The sequence below is a fragment of the Pinus tabuliformis genome, chromosome 3_2 (genome assembly GCF_031772625.1).
Source record: "Pinus tabuliformis cultivar Carrire ecotype Pingquan chromosome 3_2, CPIR1, whole genome shotgun sequence".
Taxonomy (NCBI): Eukaryota; Viridiplantae; Streptophyta; class Pinopsida; order Pinales; family Pinaceae; genus Pinus; species Pinus tabuliformis.
Genome location: NC_142302.1, coordinates 131,943,334 through 131,962,013, shown reverse-complemented (window position 1 = coordinate 131,962,013; position 18,680 = coordinate 131,943,334). Strand labels below are relative to the sequence as shown.

General features: G+C 38.9%; 1 protein-coding gene across 4 annotated transcripts in view; it reads right to left on the bottom strand.

The window, feature by feature from the left end:
- Positions 1 to 497: 497 nt before the first annotated feature.
- Positions 498 to 18,680, bottom strand: part of LOC149180179 (DNA double-strand break repair protein) — a 141,436-nt gene continuing 123,253 nt past the window's right edge. For all 4 annotated transcript variants that reach the window (XM_089415935.1, XM_089415938.1, XM_089415937.1 and 1 more), the window contains 4 exons: positions 10,125 to 10,158; positions 7,850 to 9,362; positions 867 to 957; positions 498 to 717 (listed from right to left, as the gene is read on the bottom strand). In XM_089415935.1, the coding sequence (XP_089272061.1) occupies positions 639 to 717; positions 867 to 957; positions 7,850 to 9,362; positions 10,125 to 10,158 (1,717 nt within the window). In that variant the 3' untranslated portion in view covers positions 498 to 638. The remainder of the gene's footprint in view (positions 718 to 866; positions 958 to 7,849; positions 9,363 to 10,124; positions 10,159 to 18,680) is intronic.

Here is an 18,680-nt window from a genome sequence, read left to right as displayed (position 1 = left end):
AAATTGCTAGTCTTGAAGAAGTCTCCTAAAAAACAGCAGTTTAGAACAGCATGGTGCAAATCAACATCCACGCCACAGAGTCGCAACCCATAGAAACATTGCTTACAATTCATATTAAGTGAACTGTTTTACTTTCTGGGCCTATTTTGGCCATACATTCTATGCTTTTGGTTGCATGGTCGTGTACGGATCCAAAATGTAGAATAGGTAGACTGCCTCATTTTTCATAATAGTGATACAACATCACTGTATGTGAAATATCAATTAATGCTCTCCAACATGTTTCCATTCGTCAATTTACACTTAGAAAAAATATCCAACTTCTCTTTAACGCAAGCACTGTACACTCAACTGAGATCATTACAACCCTATGGTTTTTCTGCATCATCACTCGCAGAAAAACCACTTTGTGAAATATAAATTAATGCTCTCCAACATGTTTCCATTCGTCAATTTCCACTTTGAAAAAATATCCAACTTCTCTTTAACGCAAGCACTGTACACTCAAGTGAGATCATTACAACCCTATGGTTTTTCTGCATCATCACTTGCCGATGGATAACAAAAAGCCCGGAAACAAATGATGGAAAAGATATCATTAGAAATACAACATAAGGTTATCAAAAGGAAAACCCAGTTTAGTCCGTAAAACTTCCTTCTTGTCTGAGATGATCCCGTTTTAGTGAACCTAGGGAGAGCTTTACATTCTCTATCACACTGCCACAATGAAATAAAACTATCTTTTAGTGCACTGTTTTACTTCAAGCAAAGTCACTAAGAAAATGCAAGGCATTATAGACTGGAAAAATGAAACTTCTTTTTAAGAAAATAAGTGTTTTTTTGGTCAATCAGGAAGTAAAGAATACCTTCCTGGCATTTGAGGGAGTAACTTTTCAGCAATATTTAGTAACATGGAAATGTCCATATCCTCCTGATAGTTGAAAGGTTCCTTATCCCCTGCTCATATGTAACAGAGAATTTTATTATCCAATATTATGTGCAGCATATAAATATAACGTCTAAAGTTCTAAAGATATAATTTTTAATGAAGATATCAGATTAGTGTAAAATAATTTAGAATCGGACATTTGCAAAGCAAGTTAAAATGTGGCCATTGAGTTACACAGCTCTTAGAAACTCAACCAATTTTGGGAATTATATGAAGGTCCCACTACAACTTGTCAAACAGACACGTAAGAGGGGTATAAAATATGATCAATTGTAGGTTGGAGTCAGTTGAGCATGACACTAAATAGATTTATATTTGCAATTGACTCCCGGTCTCCTGATCCCCATCTCCTGATGGCATCCCTCTCCCCATCTTCAATCCATCAAACCTGGAAATTTGCCATGGCTAGTGGTTTATCATCTCTTGGAAATCGAGAAGAGGCATTTTACTAAGCAGCCTCAAACTCAAAATGTCTTTTCACCCATTATGGATTAAAATATAACTAAATATGAAGGGTATTTGGACAGTAACAGAATATTAGGGCAGACAATATTGGTTGGGTGTTGGAATATATATGTGTATGTGTCTGTGTTATAACAGATTTGGTGTGGTTTCCAAGAGTATGGACACACAATAGGCATAGGTTCACTTTCTTTTTATTCCCAACCTGGGCATAGTAGTCATCAAATTCATTGTTGGAGTCAAAGGCATCAAAGCTCCTAGGGTCCTTTATGATGTCCAGACTCCAAAGTAGTCATTGAAAAGTTGGGAGACCCTAAAAGCGGAGTTGAAGTTTGGAAATCCAAACAAGAGGATCCTTGAAAAGGTGCACGATTTGATCCCTGATAATGTCTTTCTCAACCCGACTTGATCCCTTCTAGGCCCCCAGGCATGGTGGAGATGCTAGAGATGCAATCAAAGGAAGAACTTCATGAGATAAACGCCATCAGATCGATACAAGTGATTGTCAAAAAAACTATGCTCAAGAAGGAATGGAGAATCAAATCACTTGTTCCAGAAAATTTGGGCATTTCAGTAAAGCTCTCAATCTCATATCTGGAAATTCCAGGTACCTGAATATCCATGTACCATGTAATCTGTAAATAACAGAAAATATTTCCAGCTATGCTATTCCAAACAAGATGATCCTTAAAAAGGTGCACAATTTGATCCCTGATAACGTCTTTCTCAACTGACTTGATCTCAACCTTCTAGGTCCTCGAGCATGGTAGAGATACTATGAGATATAAGCCATCAGATGGAAATGACTGTCAAAAAAAACTATGCTAGAAGCCAAACACAAGGATTGAAAAATCAAATTGCTTGTTCCACAAAATTTGGGCATTTCAGTAAAGCTCTCATATCTGGAAATTCCAGGTACATGAATATCCATGTACAATGTAATCTGTAAATAACAGAAGCTATTCCCAGCTATGCTTTAGGTTGGCAAAGGGCTCGTTTCAAAGAAAACTGAGCACTTGGTAGAGAGTATACTGGACACATTTTGTAACACCCCTTACCTGCCCAATTAAATGTCCTTACAAATAAAAAAAGGTTGAGTAGAGTATAATGAGGTTAAAGTATATAAAGTAAGGGTGATTTCCTTTCCTTTCTCAGGCTGAGCCGTGTAGCTATGAAACTTAGAATACATACATACACCTACGGAAGTAACTGGCACATGGTTGAGCAGATTTTGCTTCTTCTCATACTCTGTTGGTTCTAGACCCAGTCTTGGGAAGAAGACAGATGGCGGGCAGTAAAGGAGGAAAACAAATGGCACAACCCGGATTGGCATATGAGGCTAATCAGAAATGAATAGATCAGGGAGACAGGTGAGACATCTCTGTTGGTCCAGAGAGGCTGGACACTAACTAACGTCCAGGCAGTAGAAAAAGAGAGGAAGTCGAGCAAGGAAGGGGGGAGGGGAGAACCCATAAAAGACACATGGGGAACATAAAAGGCAAGAATTAATCGATCAATAGAGGGTAAGGCATTGGAGGCCGGAGATAAGGAAAGTGCTCAGGTTAGGGAGGCAACATGTAACGTCCCGCGGCTCTACCCGGAGGTGCGACCGCGTTTGGCAACGAGCGAGCATGGGCGCGCGCGTGGTTAGAGGCGGTGGCAACACTTATGCGACGGTCATGCGACGTTCTCTTGGATGTTATGCGACGATGATGAGGGAGCGTTGGTTTTATATGCGTATGGAGCATGGAGCGATACGTTTGGAGGCCGACCTATGATGCGAAGGGAAGCCGACAAGCTAAAGCGAAGTTTTATGATAGCGTTGGGGCGTTGGGCAAGTCGGCCAAGTGCCAGACTTAGCCCCAACACTTGGTATATATTGCAATGGCGTGGAGTCATTTGAATCATCATTCGATCAACGTACATCTTCGCTACATGGAGTAGAGGCGCAGTCTTGTGCGCAGATTCAAGAAGGCGAAGGCGCAGATATACATGCGCCCGTTCTTGGGCGGTCGTGCACGAAGAAGCGTTGAACTTAGTGTTGGGCAAAGGTGCGGGTGAAGGTGCGCCCAGTGGTCGGGTGAGGCGTGCACGGTGAACGTGTGGCGCCCGAATTGTGCGACGACTTGGCGTGGGTGTCTTGGCGACTCGGGTGAGCGCCCGCCCATCGTGCAAGTGTGCACAAAGGTGAACGAAGGTTGGAACCGGAGGTCGTAGAGTTGGGCAGGCGGTACTACGTGCTGTTCACACGATTTGGGCATTTGTCAAGGTTGGCAAGCGGGACTGCGTGTGGGCAGGGATACACGGTTTGGGCGTTTGCGACCAAACGAAGAGCGAACCGGCGAAGACGTGCGACGAGGTGAACGACGGGTTGGTGAGTCGTGCGGCGACTGTGCGGAGGTGCCGACGAGCTGGGCAACCGAGTTTGCCGAAGTTGGAAATTTGGCCAAGTATAATTTGGGGTTTCCCAAGGACTTAGTCTGTACTGTTGTAAAAGTGGAAAATTATACATATATTGATATTCGGGCACGTGCGACTGAACGACGGGTTGGTGAGTCGTGCGGCGACTGTGCGGAGGTGCCGACGAGCTGGGCAACCGAGTTTTCCGAAGTTGGAAATTTGGCCAAGTATAATTTGGGGTTTCCCAAGGACTTAGTCTGTACTTTGTAAAAGTGGAAAATTATACATATATTGATATTCGGGCAGACTCATATTGCAGGGAGTTGCCCCTTCCTTTATACTGTTGTGCATTTCTCTTGTTTAATGTTGATAATGAATGAGTATGGGTGTTCATTGGTATAAAGGATAAACATAATAATACTTGGTTGTGAAACACAAACTAAGTAGGAGAAAGTGAATTAGGCGTAGTCCACGAACATAAGTATTGGTGAAAAGAAAGTGTTCGGTGGTGCCGCACCTCGCTATAAGCGGTTGAAAGACTACCGCAGGTGTAGGGGCGTGACACAACAGGACAGACCTGCGTGACACAGAAAGTCGCAGCGCAAAGGTGAGTTAACCCACTCAATTTTACCCATACCAGCTTAGAGGCGCTTTGGCTGATTCATGAAACTCTATTCTTGGCATCATGTTTGCTGTTTATTCTGATTTTGGCATTATCTGAGCTGCTTATACACATTATGCGAACAAATGATGGAATTCCTAAACTCTCTGTGCGTAGAATGATCTTTCAGTATTATTAATGAATGGGTTATTATATGTCCTAGTTTGCTAATGCTACATTGGCATTAATTTTCCTAGGGCAGAAAAATTGCAGTCATTCTGTTGGCTAGTCACTTTTAGCAGGAGAAATGTGTGATTATCTAAGATAGTTTCCATATCTCTTAACATTGAAAAGACCTTTGAACCCTTTGTTTCCATTAGGCAAAGCTACTGTTTGGCTCTCTAGGGTTATTAATTGAACTGAGGGTGGAGGATTATACTCTGGAGCTCCTAAGGTATCTAATAGTTGGAGGCCTTTGAGTGGAGGCCTACACTGTTTTTCCCTTGCTGAATAATCAGTTTTGGTGTCCTCTGGATTCCCAACATAGGGTGGAGGTACTAAAGCTGTAAATTTCTGGGTGAAGAAATTCTCTGGAAGTCTTGAAAGAGGAGAAATTTCGTCTCTGGAATCCCTTCAATGGCTGATGGGTGGAGGAGGATTTCCTCTGGAACCCCGGTGTAAGCATACATCTATAGGCAGGGTGGAGGTGGAAAAGGCCTGTGGAATCTCTGGACAGGTCCTAAGCTAGGGGTGACAACTGCTTTGTTGGCAGACTGTCAATGGTTGGGAGGAGAACTAGGGACCTTATGCCAATGCCAATTTGGATTACTCCTAGTTAGACACCTTGAAACAGAATTAATCATGTCAGTATTGCATGCGAGTCCTGTGCGAACCTAAGGATTCTGAAACTGTACAGTTATGCACTGTTGCAATAAGAACTAGTATTTCTGCATGCTGGATGACAAATGGTCTTGACATGCTTGGCTAATTACCTTGCAGTAGCTTCGTTGACCTGAATTTTCCTTACATGGACTTTAATAACATACATTCTCTTTAATGACTATAGAGCTGTACGTACACAGTAAAAAGAAAAGGGATTTATTTTGAATTAGCTACTGTGATTACATTTGACATTCTCCCTTAGATAGTAAGAAGGAACTCATGGAAGCATGCCTTTCCTACTGTAAACAATATTGCAGAGTCACATTGTATTAATTATTTAATATGATCAATGCATGGATTATCTAAATACAAGCAAACCGCTGTCACGTACTGTTTCATCACAGAGTGTGGCCACAAACTACTCACCGAAATTTTTCCCTAATATGTTGCTACAGCAAGAGCTGCCACTAATTATTATGTAACTGTTACTAAAAATTATGCAACTGCTACTAAATTGTGTTTACAAATTTGCCATGATTGTCTAAGTTCTAGCACATACTGTTCCACTTTAACATTCTAAAAAAATAATATGAGTTGTTTTATTACTAATGGAGTGCAACCCAATGTGCTGTTATTGCGTAATCTTGACTTGGGCATAAAGATAAAAGTGCCTGTGTATCGTAACCCTAGGCAGGTCAAGAGTTTACCCGTGATTGGGTGTGATGTCATGAAAGCTGTTACAGAAATGTTGTCATTAACCTTGCATGGAGTGCAATACAGGGCATAATGTAGTATGACTTAAATATGCAGCCCTGTTCCATTACTAGGCAAGATGTAATGATACAATGGCATGTATCATATGTACTATTGATATGAAATCTTGTTGTATCAACTATATATATATATATATATATATATATATATTGGCATCCATCATATGCGCTTGTGTAGCATGCACCAACAGTCCTATAACATACTTAGTCAACAAGAGTCGAATGGTGTAATATCTACCACTCCAGTTACTTAGATTAACAATTTTTGATATGGTATTTGGAAGGTTGACAAAGATATACGAATCTGTTCTTTCACGTTTATTTTCATGCTGAGAACCTCATGATGGGATGCCACTTTACTTGGTTTGTTTAGAAATAAATTGAAGGTCATCATGTTAATAAATTTTCGTTATCATACTGAGTCTATTCTACACTCTTTTGATGGCAGGCTGAAAGCTTGCAAAGTCCTTACAATTCGGACATTTTGTTTCTTAGCTATTTTTGGAACTAAGGAGTTAGTTTGAGAACTAGTTTGTTCAACTTTCTATTCTAGCTGCTCTGGATTGATTGGTAGTTGCCCTGTTCAATTACAACTAGGTGTTCTTTCTTTTCTAATCATGAGATGCCTCGTATTTGCATCATAAGAATGAACAAATATGAAATGTGTCTGCAATATATGTTTCAGTTAAATTAAAAGAAAACTAGTCTAGCATTTTAGCCCAAGTAAGACCTTTGAGGATGCAATACAAACATCAGTTGCTCAACAGTCACTACAGCTCCCACCCTTAAAGGCCATTAAATCCTGTAAGGTTCAAGTCTGCTTGCATTGATGTTACAAGAACAAGACCCAATCGTGACCAGAAGACTGTACAGTCAGGACTCAGACCTTAACTACCCATAATATGTTGTCAGCACTGTGAGTGTAAGATGTTTTGCTGCAATGAGGTACTATATATATATATATATATATATATATATATATATATTTCTCTGCACCTAATATATAATAAAGGATTCCTGCCGTGCTTATAGAACTACTTGAATCCCTATATAACCTAATTGACATTAAAGCATGATTTTAACACATTAACAAATCGGTATCTATTGCAACCTGTCAAGATATTCACTGATTTCTTACAAATCAGAGCTATTGACAGTCCCCCAATTCGTAGACTTTATGAATTATGGCTTCATGGTTTGTATGATGTAATGCAGCTAATAGTCCTTGCGAGATCCCAGACTTACAGAACAGGTATTTAATTACAAAGTTTCAAATTTGCATTGACTGGAGATGTTAATACTTTCTATTCAGTTGTTTAGATATATATATATATATATATGGTGTGTAATGCCACCTACCCCTATCAAACATGAACAGTTGATATTCAGTATGAAACAATAGGCATCTATGCCGCATTGCATTATCTTGCTCAACCTCCGCAGGTCTAGATTGTTAGAAAGCTATAGGCTTAAATTTTCTTGGGCTGTGATATGATTAAGTGGTTCTGTCCAAGGGGTCTCGGATAGATAGTGATTGAATGTGTTGTTAAGGCACTCTTAGATGTTAAGTCACTGGTTCAATTCCCTGCCTTGTTTAGGTGTTATTCTTGGACATGACCATGATGTAGCCTCATCAATGCAAAATTTACCCAAAAAAAATATTCAAGGGGGTTGTGTTACACTTTTCCTTGAAACCAACATGCTTGATTATATTAAAATTATTCATTTCAGTATACACATTAAAAGTCCATGTAAACTTCACTATAGATGTGTATGTGGTACCTGTGTCCATGACAGTAGCTGGAAGTCCAGTCCTAAGATATGCTTGTGCAGGAGCTTTTAAAACATCACCTTGTCTGATCAGGAACTCATCTATCATGCAGCCAAGGAGCTGATAGGAAAAGAGACTGGTTTCATCACTTATTCCTTGAATTTGTTGCATAATATCTATTCCTTTCTCCTCTCTGAGACAACCGTTCCTTCTCAGCGTATCTTCCTCTGAAGAATATTTCAACTCTTGACCTTCAAATGTTTTCATTTCATGCTCTTTTAGACTAGGATCTTCATCCTTTGCAAACTCTGGATCCCAAGTGGACTCACCAACATAAGCTTCCCCATCTCCAGCTAACGTAAATGAGTTGTAACTGTTATCAGTAAACCATTGTTCACATGTTTCTTCCGACTCATCCAGATGCAGTTCTGTCCAACCCTGATCTATGCCAGCCTGTTCAGTCCAATCCCAGATGATTTGTTGCAAGTGACTACTAACATTCAACACACAATCTGATTCGACTTCTACCCTTAGCTCTCTGTTGTAACTCTTTGGATTCGTTTTCCTTTTAGCCTCCTCCTTCTCTGCACCTAACCTATTAATCATAATCATACACCTCATGACTGGCTCTGGAATAGTTCTGTCACAACTTTCTAAAAGTGAGTCAATCAATAACATCCGAATCTTCTGTTGCAGTACACGGCAACGTATACTTGGAAAACTTCTATCAGAATACAAGCAACTATAAACATCTTTCAGTTCACCATGCTGTAGCTTCTGGACATGTGAAATAGCCTTGAGAAAATCATTATTCAAAGCATTTGTTTCTCGTGAAATAGGTCCAAGGCTTTGCAGAAGCCCACCATCTGTCCCAAAAATTTGCCTGGCAGATAAGCTAGCAACAAGAAGTGCTTTCTTTAAGGGTTCAGGTATCGGATCACATTCTTGAGCATTCCAAAGAAACTTCCATCCTAACTGCTTCACTCTTTTGGCCACTGAACTTCTATTTACACCTGCCCCTTTTGAACCCACTGACTCTCTCTTCAACATCCTTTTCATCACATACAGTGTGTGAATAGGAAACTTTTCCAGCTGATCAAGAGTGGATTTTGCTGCGTCTGACCAAGAGGAAGCCATTTGTGTCAGTGCAACAGATGAAAGGTGAATATTACTCGGGTTCCTCAGTATATCTAGTGCCGTATGCAAACACTCAGAAGCATTTTCACCAGTTTGAGAAAATAACGTGGACAATCCACGCTTAATTTTTCGAATAGTATGATACCGAGTACTACGATATTTTTTTCCTGTCACAACATTTGCTAATGTGCGAAGAGCAGAGAGCTTCAGATGCTTGAAAAACAAAGGAAGGGAACCAAAAAGTTCTTTGTCTGGAAGGCCCTGAATTTCTGCCAGTTGCATTTCAGACACTTCCAATTTGAATTGCTGGGACTGATTAACACGTTCAGATTCTTCTTCGAACATGTCAAAGCCTCTTTGGATGTCTGTCTTCACAGCAACAGCTGACTGATTCAACAAAAACAGATTACATCAGTTGAAAGGGAGAAACGAATATTATAGCTATTAAAACTACTGCAACTTTAAAGGAGAAATGTGCATTAAATGTAAGAGAAAATGTGTGTCAAATGATGTGAATATGGAAACCAGCTTAGCATAGTAGTCTGTATAGCTTATGTGATAGCTTGACCAATCTAGTATAGGATGACCTAAATTAACAATAGGTCAAATGCTTCTTCAATGCGAGTTCGATGTGTTATTTCCACAAATTCACATTTGCATTTTGTGTTATCCAGATCGAAAGGTCAAAATTACTTATGCAATGATCACATCAGATGGCTTATTTAGTGAAGAAGGGGGCAAAACTGCATCATTTTGACTGCTGTTGCATGAACGTGATATAACCCAGAGTATACAGCTGTAATGGAACATAGAGTCGATGCAAAGAGTAATTTGTTCATAGCACTGGATGACACTTATACACCATTCTGGAGAATAGTGATTACACATGTGGTTTAGTAGATCGTAACTCGGAGATCTGTACTGTTGCAGAGGATTCATAAATTCAGAATACCCAACCTTTAGCTTCATACTTTATCACAATTGCCAAGCACTTATGTCTAGAAGGAAGGATATTGATACAAATACCTGCCAGCACCTCTTGGTAGCGTACTCAGTCTGGTAAGTGATGCATGCATTAAGAAAAAAGAAAAAATACGTTATGAAGACTAGACATACAGGAATGGACACTGGAAGTCATGCAATACTCACATTATCATTCCTCAATAAGGATTCTGGAATGTACCTGCAATATAAAAGAATAACAAGGCAAGATTTAGATTCAACTATACATACTGTATCTATTTCACTTCAGATCATTTTTGAGGAACTTTATTGTGACAAATATAGGTAATATCATAAGTATCAACATATTTCTATCGGAAAATCAATAGGTGCATTATTTTCAAACATATATGAACCAAAAAACTGCCAGTAATGTAGCAACCATATATATATTAGAAAAGTCACTGTAAAACTAATCAATCTTACTTGTCCCTCATGCAGCATCTCAATGCCCAAAACGAAACCACTACTGCAACTACTGAAAATATCTAAACAGAGAATAGAAATACAGGACAATGAGAACAAGGGCTGTGAGCACCTTCGCACCCAGGGAGGATTATACCTGCAACCCTAAGACATAGTGGAAGGCATCCCCATGAAAATGATACTCAAACGAGTAATAATACTTGATTGATTGATGACAGATTGACTAATACAAGAGAGAGGGGGCAACCTTTTTCATACAACTCTCAACAAATTTAGTGATGAGTCATTAATGTGAGTAGCACTCCTAACTGAGTGGTCAGTCATTAATATAAGTAACTAACAACCATAAACTTAGTGATGATTCATTAATATGGCTACCTATGAATTCTCAACTAACCTACTAACTAAATTTCTCAAATATTAGAATAATTAGATTATGAACAAAATTTGTTGTGATACTCCTTTGGAAAAAAAAAAGCTGTGTATGGTACACATCACATGAGATCCATAAGAAAGTGTTGGTAAAAAAATATAATGAACTTAACATAAAAAAGCATGGCATGCTTGCCTTCCCTCAATAAAATGCTGAAAAGTCTACAACATGACCCTTCCCTCAATAAAATGCTGAAAAGTCTACAACATGACCAAAACAAATCGCTAGTCACATCAGCATTAACTGAGAGTTTGTTAATAATGGTAAAATTGGAAAACAATTTTCAGTATTTTGCACATTCAACACAATATATTGAAAGGAGTTACTGATGGGCATATAGGAGAAAATTCAAGCAACTATGGTGTTGAATATCATCTATTCCAGTTTAAGTGTTTTAGGAGCTTTACAGCTTACTACTCTGTTTAAAGTTTTAGAGATATGATGACAAGCCATAATGGTCAGGTTATCACACAGATTACCGGAATTGCAAAGGTCGGGCAAGACACTAATGTAGCACCACACAATATAAGTGCCCACTATCACCTCGACATGAGTCTTCACTCTTTAGGCTAACTCCTACAACGCCACAGGAAGCCTCCCTACAAAATCAAAACACTCCACCACAAGGATAGTGGACTAGAGCCTTCTATTCCTGTTGGGTGATGGGATCTGGCAGTTAGTTTAAATGATTGCAAATCTGATAATTGATATTAAATGACAGACCAGCAATCAAAACACTCAACAAAACAATGAAATATGCCCTATAAATGCACCAAATTGATTTTCAAACATCTCTTACCAAATAAAAGATGATTAACCTTGGTTGTACCTTGATATTTGGTTGTAAACAAAGGTTTATGTTTGCCTTTCTGAACCTGTAAGTCTGATTTTCCGCAAAAAAATCAGAGGACCAGCAAACTAGGGCCACTCGAGAGCCAAGAAATGTGCAATAAAGACTTGGCTATGGGTTGGAGGTGTTAGTACTCGGAAATACTTTCCAATGACCCTACAAGCACCTCAACATATAAAGCATTGCAAAAGATATTCAAATCTGAAATAAAACACTGAGATTTGGGATTAAATCCCCAGTATGGCAATAACCCAAATTTATTTTCTTGCTGATTTTTAATCCCAGCAAGCTTAGGATGGATTTTATCTTTCAAATAATCTTCAATAAACTTCTGAAAGCAAGGAAATTCAAAGGGGATGGAGTAGACATACCTTTTGAGAGCAAATCTCCCCTTGGAAAATGAATTTTTTACCTTATATATCATGTTCCTTTTTCTGGTTTCCCTTATGGCGTGGTCAGGATGGACTTCTAGGGTTGGAGGCAGCTATGTCACAAGAACAGGTTTACTCCATTAGCGGGCCTAGGGGCTTTATAGGGTTTTGAGGAGTTTTTATGGGGTCCGATGGCATTTGCTTGGCATATTCCATCATCCGCACAACTTGCCTTTTGTTTCGTTGCATTCCGACAACTTTCAGAAAACGGGTTATTATCAAGCGTAACTCAATTAATTACACTTAAGGTGGCATTCCAAGAGGAATACTTGACGGAACACCTTAGTGTAATAGCTCATTGGAACCGGAACAAGAAGATCTACAGGATGAGATGGTGGGAAGTGACTTTCAGTGGCCTGAGGAGGGATGGTGGCCAATTTACCATTTTCACAAATTAAAAGGGTATTTTAATTAAAATTAAAGGAGCGAAAAAAGCACTAAGTGATTAAACTAATAATAAAATAATATTTCTAGAGGGGTCCATTAGATCTATAAAATAAGAGGAGACCATTTGAGGACATCTTGGATTTGTGCATCTTGCCTTGATGAAAATTGGAGAACCTAGTTCCTAGCTACTATAGCCCCATGACAGAAACCCTCAGGTATGTTGTTGAGTGTTGGATGGAAACCCAACACTCCTTGAGGGGACTTCATCCAAGAGTTTCATAGAGCTTCAATGGTGTTGAGTGAGGACCACTCAGATCCTCAACTTGGGCATCATCTTTAGTTATTTTTATGGAGACCAGGTTCAGCTTGCAGAAAACTATTTGTGGCCATCTTATCTCAGCTAACTCTAGCTATTGTACTGGCATATTGTATCTTTATTAATAAAGCTGAGTTTGCAGCATTTTTGGGTTCCATAATGTAAATCTGTTTCTGTTGCTGTAATATCATAGTGCATGTTCTGCTACTGTTTGGAGAAATTTAGGGTCAAAACTTTGTTCAGCTCTTTTCTGGCAAAATTTTAATTCTGGAATATTACATTATAACTGGTGGTTGTAACTTGTTATTACAGACCTGTAAGCCCTTGGACAACAGCTTGTTTTGATGGAATAAACATTTACTTGCACAACCCAACTGCCAAACTAGCAAAAAAGTATGAAATTACGAGCAAGTTAGCAATTTGTTTTTGTTTTTTGTTTAATTTACTATTTTTTTGGTTTTTTAAATACATATAAAACACAAAATGAAAAAAGATTTGAATTTTGAGAATTTTGTGATGAAATGAAAATATGGCTTGTCTTTTACAACAACAATTACCTCTTGACATTGGATTGTGATCACAATCCTCCCTGAATCAACCCTTGAATTTTACAAAACAAGATGTCAATTTCAAGTGATTGCACTAGTTGCCTCCACACTTGTTTGAGACTTTCTTCCTGGTACCAAAATTCAAGTAGGAGCAGGTCCTTCAATGGAACCCCTCCAACCAATGGATTAACTATGTGTGGGAATTTTGGGTAGCTTAGAAGGTATTTCCGAGAGAAGGATACCTGCCAAAAGTAGTTGGTTGGGCAATTTACCCAAAGAAGTGGGTTTAAGATCTAAACTAATAGTTTATTCTAATGGGTTGAGAGGCTAAAACCAGTGTTGCGACAATCGTGATTTTTTGAAAAAATCGCGATTTTTTTAAAAATCGCGATTTTTTTACTCAAGCGATATTATCGCCCGATTTTTACAAAGTTTTTTTTCGAAAAAATCGCTAAAAAAATCGCGATTTTCTCCAAAAAATCATGATTCGAACGGAAAAAATCGCAACCCTCCGGGACAACACGTTTTATAAGCAAATTGATGAGTTTTATTTCTCATTTTTAGCAGACAGCGATCTTGTTTGAGAGCTGAGGAGGAGAGGAAGGCGTCTACTAGGGCAGAGGAGGAGAAAAATGGGAAATTTTAGTATCCCAAGCAAGAGAACTTTGTGTTTGGACCAAATTTATTCGGCAAACCATGGTTTCCAGGTATGGGCACCAAATTTGGCCATTTTGTTTTGGTTTTTTTCTTGTTTTTGCTTGAATTTCAATAACCCATTGATTATCAATGATTTTTGAGTGGATTTGATGGTGTTTTTTTTTTTTTCATTTTTGTTGCATAGAGTGGAGAGGGTTCATTTTGGTCAAAAATGCAAAAACTTGATTGTTAGATTTATTAGTTTAATTTTTCATTGTGCTCTATTTTTTTGCGTAATTTTTTTATTGGGTTTGAATGTGTCTTTTTCTATTATTGTTGAATTGAGTTGAGGTTTTTTTTTGTTTGTCAAAAACTCAATGTGTTGTGTCATGTATGTAATTTTTTTTTTTAACTTGCAATTCTTATTGTGCCATAAGGTTCAACTTCAAACTTCATCTTACATTAAAACTCAAGAGTTCAACCAAGTTACAAACATGCCAAAGAAATTGGATCCTCTGTGGGAATTTGGTGAACCTGATGGAGGGTTTGATAGAATAAACTTGTCTTGCAAGTTGTGTGGGCAGCGTATGTCAGGGGGGGTTTATAGATTGAAGTATCACCTTGCACAAATCCCTGGACGTGATGTAGGGCCTTGCACCAATACAAATGCGGAAATCATCCGAAGAGCCATGAAATCATTGGAAGAATTAGAGCAAGACAAAGTGACCAAAGCAAATCTGAAGAAGCAACTAGCAGGGAGTGTGTTAGGATGTGAATATGGAAGTGGCACTGGTTCTACTTCAGCATCAATGTCTACAACCAACCTTGTAGCTACCTCATCATTTTTTGTTCCTAGAACCACGGCTAGTTCACAACCATCTATCACTTCAATACTTTAAAAAAAAGGAAAGAACAAGCTGACAAGTTGTTGGGCAAGTTTCTCCTTTGGAGTGATATTCCTTTCATCGTTGCAAGGAATAATCCATTTTTCTAGCATGTTGTTGATGTTATTGCAATTGTTGGCCTAGGGTACAAAATCCCTTCTTATGATAACTTTAGAGACCACATTCTTCAAGATGAAAAGGTTGACTGCACCAAAAGATTGGAGGAGTTTAGGGCATCATGGGCACAAACAGGATGCACTGTGATGTCAGATGGTTGGACCGACCAAAAAGGGAGAACCCTTATAAACTTCTTGGTTAATTGTCCCAAGAAGACAATGTTTATGAAATCTGTTGATGCATCTTCACATATCAAAGATGCAAAATTATTATGTGATTTGTTGGATGTGTTTATTTGGAGGTGGGTGCAGAACATGTTGTCCAAGTCATAACCGACAATGTTGCAAATTATGTTGCTGCTAGCAAGATGCTTATGGAGAGGCATCCTACTTTATTTTGGACATCTTGTGCTACACATTGTATTGATTTGATGTTGGAGGACATAGGAAAAATTTCTTTTGTCAAAAATATTGTTGACTCATCAAAAAGCATTAAAAAATTTATATATAATCATGCATCTGTGCTTAGCTTCATGAGAAAATTCACCAACAACAAGGAATTGGTGCGCCCCGCCATTACACGGTTTGCCACCAGTTTCATATCTCTCCAAACCCTCTTGAGTTCTATGTGGGATGTGAAGAGAATGTTTCTTTCAAATGAGTGGCGTACTTTGACATTTAGCCGCAAACCAGAGGGAGAGGCCATATGCAGATTAGTTTCATACCAGAAAAACTTCTGGGTGGGAGTGCATGAGGTGTGCAGCATTACTGAACCTTTGGTAAAGGTTCTTCAATTAGTTGATGGTGAGAAGCCCAATGGGCTATTTGTATGAGGCCATGGACAGGGCTAAAGAATCCATTCGGGCCTACTATGATGATAAGGGAGATGAGGGGTTTCAGAAACAACTCCTCCTATGGGAAGTGATTGATGAACGATGGAACAACACACTCCATCGTCCCATTCATGATGCAGGGATCTACCTGAACCCCGCATTTTCTTACCCATGTGGGTTCTTAATTGATGTTGAGATCATGGATGGATTCTTAACCTGTGTTCAGAGGATAGTGCAATCTCCATCAGTACGTGTAGAAATCTCCAAAGGAATGGAGATATACAAGATGGCAGGTGGCACATTTAGCTTTGAGATGGTTGTGGTTGATAGGAAGACTAAAATGGCAGGTATTTTTTTGTTTGTTTCAAATTTCATTGTCTCTTCAAGTTCATAACTTCATACTTTGCTTCAACTTTCAAATTTCATTTTTTTCTTATGTTTATTTTATTTGTAATTTTGTTGTAGATGCATGGTGGACTCACTATGGTGCCAGAGTACCCCATCTACGAAAGCTTGCCATTCGAATCCTCAGCCAAACATGTAGCTCCTCAAGATGCGAGCACAACTGGAGTGAATTTGAAAAAATACACAACAAGAAGCGCAATAGGTTAAACTTAAAACTTAAAATATTCCAAATTTCCAATTAATTTTTGAATTCATTAAATAATATTCTTTTTATAATTATTATTTTATGATCTTTGTACAGGTTGGAGTCCCAGCGACTTAATGATGGTCTACGTCTACTACAATCTTCGATTGTGGGTGAGGCAACTTGAGAGGATACTTGATATGGAGGCCATCTCATTGGATGGGATTGACACCACTGCTACATGGAGGGTTGAGGCCAAGAGGCCTCTCATGGAGTCTGCGGCCTGCCGATGATTGGTTAGAGCAGGAGGCAGTGGAAGGCATAGAGGGGGAGGAGGAGGAGGTGACACCACCTACCGAGGCTACCCCTGCCACCAGTAGAGGACGTGGTCTACCTCCTGTAGCTCCTAGTTATTTAGCTTCTAGAGCATAGTAGAGTCCACTGCCAACTCCACCAGCATCTACATCTAGAGGGAAAGGGAAAGTTATTGCATTTTCTAGCAAGAGGGGCAGAGGAAATCAATAGTATTACTTATTTGGTTCATTTCATTGTATATGACATTATGACTCATGATATGAGATACATTATTATATTTTTTGTTGATATTTTGCAGCTGAGTTGGGACTCAGGACTTACTATTTAGGACATGATTCACTATTATGTGTGATGTAGCACTAGAAATGATATTACACATCTTATATATTAGTTCTTTTGTCATATTTATGTGTCAATGTATTTATTTTATGTTGTAGATGTTTTAGATATTAAAAAAATTGAAAAAAAAATGAATATTTTTGTATTTTATGATTTTTTTTCCGATTTTTACCGATTTTTACGATTTTCCCGATTTTTTCCCCTCACCGATTTAATCTCGATCACGATTTTCGCAACATTGGCTAAAACCCTAAAGATCTAGAGGTTTCCTAAATGACTCGAGAAAAAAATATAAATAGAGCGAAAGGAGAGGCTCATTATGTGCAACAGAGATGTGACTTATCTTGTGCAAGGTGTGCCCTAGTGGAGGGTCGAGTTCTTCTCTAAGATACCCTTGAGAGAAGACCGCAACTCCTGTTCTAAGAAGGTCAAGTCGAAGGTTAGATGAGGAGCAAGGGAGCTGAGATCTTGGAGGGCTAGAAAGCAAGGTTGACCTTGGTTCAGGGCCAGGTCTAAGGCCAAGAAAGGAGATCCCTTCCTGCTATTGTAACCCTTGAAGGAGGCCGACTGCCTCAGCATGTGTGAACAGAAAGCAAGATAGATGGGTTTCCATGAGTGAGAACAAAACCACAATAGCGACTCATCTTGTGTCTACATTAGCCCAAGAAGGAAATGCAAAACTTCAAGAGCAACCGCAGCTAAAAAGAGCAAAGGTTTATGGTATGTTTTGTGTTCGAAAGAGGCCAAGTTTGCCCATGAAGCTAGGCCGATATTACTATGGATGATATGTGCCCTAAGAGGATTTTGACCAGGCCGAAATAAGTAGCAGAAGTCCACCAAAATTTAGTTTGAAGTGTGGGTTCTATTCTTAGCAAAGGGTGGGGGGTCAAGCCCTGATGTAATGTCCCCAAATTTTGGATTACCTAGTGACGTGGTTAGGAGGGTTTTCCATAGCTTATGTCAGCGTCGTCATAGGAGCGAGATTACTACATTGGTGGGCCAAGAGGGTTTTAGAGGAGTTTTATGGGTTTGGCTGGGATCACTTACCATATTTCATCATCAAGATCAATTCTGCATGATTTCCTCTTGGTTTTGTTGCATTCTGATGATTTCCGTAAAATGGCGTTATTAATAGGTATATTTTAATTAACTACGCTTAAGGTGTTGTTCCAAGTTGATTAGTTGGGAAACACCTTAGTGTAATGGCTCGTTGGAATCAAGGAAAAAAGATCTAGAACACAGAATGATAAAAAGGGGCTTTGGGTGGCCAGTGTGACTACAAAGGCGAATTAAGCATTTTCCAGCATTAAAAGTGACTTTAGTTCGTTTATAAAAGTCACTTTATTAAATAAAGAAAGGAAAAGTGGTTTTAAATATTTAAATGGAGGTAAAAGGTAATTGAGTTGTAAAAAGGGAAATGAGGGGGTCTCTCCTCATTTGTGCATTTAAGTTTCTGGAGAGAGAGCTCTTGGAGAGAGTTTGAAGGAGAAGCTTAGGGTTTTGGAACCCTAGCCGCCATATCAAACTTTGATGTTGAAACTAGACACCCTAGTTTGGATTTGAGAGTGGAATCACCCAGATTTCACCATTGAGCTTAAAT